This window comes from Psammomys obesus, unplaced genomic scaffold (assembly GCF_907164565.1).
Source record: "Psammomys obesus unplaced genomic scaffold, mPsaObe1.curated_primary_1811, whole genome shotgun sequence".
In the NCBI taxonomy this organism is placed as follows: Eukaryota; Metazoa; Chordata; class Mammalia; order Rodentia; family Muridae; genus Psammomys; species Psammomys obesus.
This window is the reverse complement of record NW_026596051.1, coordinates 14,722,253-14,729,449: the sequence shown is the minus strand read 5'-3', so window position 1 is coordinate 14,729,449 and position 7,197 is coordinate 14,722,253. Positions and strand designations below refer to the sequence as shown.

The 7,197-nt window shown below is 58.6% G+C and overlaps 1 protein-coding gene across 1 annotated transcript; it reads right to left on the bottom strand.

Annotated features, from left to right (window-relative positions):
- Window positions 1–3: 3 nt before the first annotated feature.
- Cabp7 (calcium binding protein 7) lies at window positions 4–2,867 on the bottom strand (the record flags this gene model as incomplete). The annotated part of the gene is given in 4 exon segments (XM_055624216.1): window positions 4–1,293; window positions 1,459–1,612; window positions 1,857–1,969; window positions 2,724–2,867. Coding segments are annotated over 4 exon segments (539 nt in total), but the record flags the coding sequence as incomplete, so codon positions are not given.
- Window positions 2,868–7,197: the final 4,330 nt, after the last annotated feature.

The window sequence follows — 7,197 nt, the reverse complement described above, 5'->3', positions numbered from 1 at the left end:
TCAAGGGACAGGTGGGCTAGAACGAGACAAAATCCCCTCCAGGGTGCTCTCTGCTTACAGCCCTTCTCGCTGAGGGATCAGTAGAGGCTCAGCCAGGCTGGGCACACAGATGCCAGGGTGGCAGCGGCCCAGCTAGTAAGTGGCCCCAGGCTGGGGAAGGGAGCTCAAGGACTCTGCCAACCGTTTTGGCCCCTGAAGAGCTGCAGCCTTGCATCTGCCCAGGCTGAGCTGGTGCCAAGAAGTGGCATGGCACATGTGGGGCAAGGATGAGAGCCGGATCTCCGGCCATAAGGGTACAGAGAAGTGGGGGAGCCCCAAGAGGGCAGGCCCTGGACATGGAAGAGTGGTCTGTTGGCACTGACAGTGCAGGCCTGCGCCAGATCCTCATGGGAGTCAGTTCCCTAGAAAGTGGCCCGGGGCCTCCTGAGGGGGCACCCTGGCCAGTGGGCAAGTCACATGGGCTGCAGAAACTGCTCTTCTCCTCAGTTGGATTTCTAGGTTCTGTGCTGGGAGACACCTTGGCCTTTGGTCTCTAGGACTTTGGCTCAGAAATTCATGGGCCTCGGGCTTATCTGTGATGCCCCTTCCTTGCACGAATATCTGCCTTTTCCGAAAAGCCTGTGGAAGAAGAATCTGCAGCCAGATCTCAGGCCCTCAAAGCCTCGGGCTCCTCACTTGTAAATGGGCAGGCACAGGCCCCAGAAGGTACCTGGGAGGCCTGGCTGTTGGTCTAAGGAGTGCCAGACAAAGGGACCCAGGAGCCCCGGGACTTGTGCCCACCTCCATCTGTCCCACAGCTCTGGACAGGAGTTTCTCGCCAGCCTAAGAGACCACAGTCCTAACTAGATCCTGGGGGCTCCTGTGCAAGTCCCGCCCTTCCCAGGAGCTCCTGGGTGGTGGGAAGTTAACGCTACATACAGGCCAGGTGAGAGCACAGGCAGGGTACAGGGGCTAGGGCTGTCCTCAGAGCCGCCAGCAGGTCCTCCACAGCTGGGCCACGGCTCCATGCAAGGCCTACGGGGTGAGGATTGGGGTGGGCAGTGTCCAGGCTGGAAGTGCCCGTGGGTGGTGGCCCAGGGAGCAAGCTGGGGGAAGGGCTGCAGGCAGCGGTAGGTGTCAGGCGGGCCTGGGCACCACATGTGCCGCGTGGGCAACCATGTGGTGCCTATTTCATGCCACTGCGCAGCACCTGGTTGGCTGCGATGAGCATGACACTGATGATGAAGGCGATGGCGAAGGCGCAGATCAGGCTCTTGCGCACGCACGTCTGGCGGATCTGCTGGTTGGAACAGGCTGCAGCCACCCACCGGGAACACCAGGAAGAGACAAAAGAGGACAGCGGAGGGATGGGATCAGGTCTGCCCTTTGGCACCAGGACTTGATGTGGGGCAAACAGGGACGCAGGGCTGGGACGAGTGTGGAGGCCCCCTGCACACGCCCAGGCGCGCCCCCACTCACTGTCCACGTCCACAGGGCACTCCTCGGCCGTGCCAAGGTGGCTCTCCTCCTCCGTCATGATGATGTTCTCTATGTCCTTCATGGACAGGTGCTCGCAGAACGTGTCGTAGAGAAGTCGCTTCAGCTCGTCCACCGTCAGCTTCTGCATGTCACACTTGGGTGGCAAAAGGGACAGGCGCTCTGGCCACTACCCTGCCGGTCCCCACCCAGCACCCCGTAGGTGCCCAACCCCAAAGACAGGCCTCGGGTTCCATAAGACTAGGAGCACCTGCTCCATTCCCCTGAGGAGCCCAGGCCTCCAGGAAGCAGGGCAGCCAGTAGACAGCGGTCACCCGACTCACGGTAGCGTGGGCTAGCCAGTCACGGGCCCCTGCGACACCCAGTCAGCCAGGGCATACCTTCCAGAAGACGGTGTCAAAGTCAGTGCCGTGGAACTTCTCTGGGATCCCCGAGGTGGAAAGCTTGGGTCCCAGGAGGGTTACAAACTCCTCAAAGTCCACTTGGCCATCACCTAGAGTGGACAAAGGACTGATGAATGGGGCAAGCTGAGACGGACAGCTTGAGCAGGCATCGCAGAGTTCAGAAGACGGGAAATGGAGTCGGTGGCCTGCCTCAGACCTACGGCGGGACCCCAGCCCCTTCCCTGGGCCCTCTGGGTTTCAGGAGTGTCTAAAATGCCAGGCTCTGAGCTAGCCATCGTGATGGGGCTCTACCGGAGGCAGTGGGGGAGGGGAGCGGCAGCTGGTCCCCAGATGCGGGACACCTTCCTGGTACACGCATAACTCTTCAGTCTCCTCAGCACACTGTCCTTTCTGCCATACAGATGGGAAATGAGGCTCCACATGACGCTGCCTGCCCAGCTCAGTGCCCACTCTCTGGGGAGGGGAGTAAGGGGGAAGGGCAACAGGCGGGGTGGGGGAAGCAGAGTGGACTTGGCATTACTAATCGTCCTTAGGAGTTTTTCTTCACTGAAAACACCAGGTGGCAAATATAGCCGTCCTTTGGGTGGTGGGAGCTGCGGTGTGCCCACCCTCCTCCATACTTAAAATCTTTCTCCGACCACAGGATGGGAGGGGCAGTCTCGGACCCCAGATGTGCCTGGGCCTGTCACACCTCCAGCCTCCACTTGCTAGGTGCAGAACTGTTGGTTGATCATGACCACCCACAAAGCAAGAGGCCGAGTGAACTTGGCCTCCACTGTTCAGGCCCTTGGGCCTAGGTGACAAGGCTTTGGCGGGCAGGTAAAGCGAGGCAGGGCATCTCACCGTCCATGTCCAGGCGCTGGATGATCACCTCCAGCTCCACCTCGTTGGGCATGTAGCCCAGGGACCGCATGGCTGTGCCGAGCTCCTGCTTAGAGATGAAGCCGTTGCCATCACGGTCGAACACCTTGAAGGCCTCTCGGATCTCTGCGGAGGAATGGAGGAGGCTGGAACCTCAGCCCTGCCCCCGACAGCCCCTTTCCCACATTCCTGGGGTCTGAGGGTCCCACTCAGAACCTAGAGCTCTGCCGAGAGCCAGTCACAGGGTGTCCAGGACGCACTTGAGCTGTGACCTGGGGTCTCTGGGCAGGCAGGACAGAGGAGACAAAGGTGGACCTGGCCCAGGACGGTGACCAGCCTCGGGTCTGATGGCCTTGCTGGCAGGCTCAGGACCACACCATTGGTGGGCGCAGGGAGATCCCCTGGGGCTCCCCACTTTACATTATCTTGTTTCATCTCCTTCCCCCTGGGCTCCCTCTCCCTGGTCAGGCAGTGCTAGCTCATAGTGGGATGGCCACATGACTCCAGCTAGTGAATGATGGTTAGAATTCACAGGCCTCCCGGTTTAGACAAAAATAGGTCTAACAGCTAATCCCCGCTAGGCCCAGGCATCCTCTCCGCAAGCACAGTAGGGCGGATGGAGGCCAAGGTCCTGAGAGCTTCTGTGGGGAGCAGTGCACCTGTCTGGGACCTTGTGAGCAAGAACACAATGTACGCGCTTAGGCCAGCCTCAGTCTTATCCCCAGCAAATGGGGGTTACGCGTGAGCACCACTAAAGCTAAAGCAGCAGGAAGCTGCCGAGGGTTCCTAGCCTCCCACCTTTGCCCCACCTGTCTCTCTGCCGCTGTCCCTTGATTATCGCACCCAGCAAGGTCCTAAAGAACGTTTCCCTAGAGGGACAGACATCGATCCATTAGATCCGGCTCTCTGCAGGCTCCTTGTTCACTTGGCAGCCCCCCTGACCTTTGCCTAAATTGTTTCCTGGGTAGAATTTCACTCAGCAGGCAAAGTCAGGGTGTGTGTGTGTGTGTGTTTGTGTATAAAGACACACAAGATGCTCTACGCTGAAGACCTAGACCTAGAAGGGTTTTTGGAGGCCGGGAGGCCAGCCTAGCTCAGTGAGGATTCAGGGCTATTATACTATCAAGCTAGTTACACTACCCCAGGCCTGAGGGCTCTGTAAGCCCTGAAATGGCTTGCAAGGATCTATAATTTCCATGGCTTTAGGAGGACAAGGAAGTACAGAGCAGCCTGTTGGCCCTGCCACAGAGCAGAAATCACGGCCCACAGGAAGGTACCTTGGCCTCGGGTCGTAGTCCTCATCTGGCTCTTCCATGAGGAATCACCTATGAGGTCTGGAAGTCAGAGTCTCACAGGCAGCGTGGCTGGAGTAAACATCCATTCCCCACACACACCTCAGGCAAGCCCCGGGGAATGATTTCTGCACCAGGAGCTTCCAGGTCAGGAGAGTGGCTGGGCTGGTAGATCTGAGCCAGACCCGGGGGTCCTGAAAACCCTGGATTCCAGCAGCTCCAGGCCAAGTACCACCTAGGATTTTCTGTGCCCTGGGAGAGTGTGCCCCTTGTGGCCAGAGATGAAGACCTGGCAGCAGCCAAGCATGGGTGCTGTGGAGAATCAGGGCTGCCAAGAGTCCAGTGGCCTGAGTGTGTCTGGAGAGCGGTGGAGGTGGACTTGCATTCTCCTTCTCTCCCTGCCTCACTCTCCCCCTGCTCTCCTTTCTAACCAGTGCTATCACCTTTCAGGCCTGGCATCCAGGACACGGACACAGACCTCAGGGAGTCCCTCAAGTCTGGGGGACACCAGGACTGGCCTGAACCTGCATCTCTGTCTGTGGCATTCTTTCTGTTCCCATACCAAACTCTGATGTAGCCCAGATCCCCAGCTGGGATGATTCTGTCTCTCTACCCCTGGCTGGCCTTGCCTTGTCTCTGGCTGCCTATTCCCCCCCACATACAAAAACACCTGCTCTTTCCCTAAAATGGACTGTGCTAGGACCAGGTGGGTCTTGTCCACAGAGAGTCCCCATTACCTAGAACAAGCCTGTCACTGAAGCGCGAACATGCTGGATGACGAGGGGACTGAACAACCCTGTGGGAGCCTATCTCCTGGAGCACTCAGAGTTTTGTGCACCTCCCTCCACACAAGGTCCCTGGGCCACCCGCAGAGGGAGAAACGGAGCTGAAGGCGAGGAAACCAGCCACGGGTTGGTTTGGGGAGCTTCCAAATCAGAAAGTGTACCCCTTAACCCGTCAGGGAGCTCAAGGAAGGATGGCAAAGTCCTAGCCACAGTGGGGATGGTATGGAGCCACCCTCGGCTTTGAGCTGAGGTCTGAACTACATACTTCCCACCTCGGCAGGGTTCAAGGTGACTTTCCAATTGCAGGGCTGCCTCAGTGCCCTTTTCTGAGGCCCCTGAGGAAAATGCACCCGGCAGGGGAGAGAATGATGAGCAAGGGAATCTTGGGGCATATGCTCAGGGACAGGCTCTGAGACATGTGGGTACCAAAGCCATCTCTCAGGCAGGGCTGACCTCCCCAGGCTACTGGGTAAATCCACAGCTGGCCATTCTCCATCTGTGCATCCCCCCTTTGCCCTCCCTGCACACCTAGTTCACACTAACGTTTCAGAGAGCTACCCCAGCCCAGTCCGCTCATCTGTCTGCTTTGGGCACCATCTCCTCAGCCAGGGAAGCCTGCCGATGTCACAGAGCCAGGTTTGAATCCCAGCTCCGGGGCATCACTGCCGTTTTCTTGTACAACAGAACCTCCTGCGATGATCAGGAAAACCATTCAGGGCGGACACTGTAAAGCAGACAGTGTGGGAAGGAAAGGGAAGTCGGGGGGAACCTGGGGTGCCACTCTGGCCTGCCTGATGACTGTGACCGGAACCCAAAGCCTGGGCTTGAATTCTGTCTGGCTCTCTTCCTCAGCAGTCAGGTGACCTGGGCAACTCCTCCACTGTCAGATAAGATGAGGTTCCTGTCCTATGGCTGGGGTCTAGCCTCTGCTAAGGACTCCGTGAGGGGGTGGGTGTCAGGATGCCCTTCACTGTAACATCGTGGACAATCATGGCTAGGTGCATTCCCCGAAAGCCTTGCTCCTTCCCTGCCCCATGAGGCCAGGCAAAACTCACTGTACTCCATCTTGGCATGGAGACGTCTGGCCCGGAAATGGGCTGGCAGGGCCTGTAGGTTTCCAGGCTGATATTGTCCCCTACCTTCTATTTTTAAGCTCACATCCCCCTGACCCTCCCAAACCTGCAGAGCTGCACTGCGGCCTGAGTCACCGGCAGACCAAAAGGATGCCAGTATTCTGCTGGAGAGTTTGAGTCTAGCTAGGGGACACTGGAAGGGTGACATGGAAGGGGCAGTAGTCATCCTCTGTGGAGACTGCCACTCTCCGCGGCACTGGCCCTGTGCCCCAGCTCTCCATCTTCCCTGAATTTTTGGCTGTGCAGAGGCGCAGGCCTGTCTGGGCTTCAGAAAGCAAGGGCAGAGAGGGGCTCCCTGACGCCGATGGCTCCAGTTGGCCACCCTCAAACAGGCTCCACAGGCTGCAGCTCAGGTGCCCACCACAGAACCCAGCCTTGTGGCTGTTTGCCTCTCCCCTTCCTGGCCAGCCACTCCCATCCCTTACCCTTGAATGCTGGACCCCGTTGCCTCGGTGACTAGTCTGTCTCAGTGTTCCTGGAGGTCCCCACTTGGATGCATTTCAGAAAGGGGGCATGTTCCAGCCACGGCGGGGTGTTCAGAAGGAACGTGCCTCGATCACACGGGCCTATGGGTGGGCCTCCAGGTTAAGTCTGCATAGCCCTGTCCTCCTCCTGCCAATAGCTATGCAAAGCTTCCCAGGCCCACAGGCCCCCAGTCCTGGCCCCTACCTTGCCTTCTTGGCCCAATACTTGTGCCATTTGCCACCTTGCCTTGGGGCCTACTCCAAGCTCCTGAGACTGTAGGGCGTTCTTCCCCAGTCTCTTTTGCTGTTACATTTAGGTCCTCGGTCCCCACTGCCTGGCCCTCTGCTGAATAATCCCACAGATTCTCCCCCCATTCCATCCCGGGGACCACAGTGCCACAATCCCCTTGGGTAGATGGGACTCAGAGAGGCCAATGAGCATCCAAGTTCACTCCATGAGCCGAGGGTGCAGACTCGAACCCAGGGCTACTTGGCTGTTCTCACCCTACGCCCACATTCCCCATCCTCTCTTCCTGCTCCTGGCCCTCCTCCCCCGCTCGGCTTGACCGATTTCTGCAGCAGAAAAAAAGCTCGAGGCATGGGGTATGTGTGCAGCACTCTATCCCAGACCGCCTACCCCCCTACCCAGTCCGTGTGGCTCCCTCACTGATGCCTTCCAGAAGCGGGCCTGGGTCTCACCCAGACTGCCCCGGACAGGAACACTGTGTGTACTGGCAAGGCTGGCATCGCTATGTAGGACGGCCACTCTGCTCCCAGCCCTG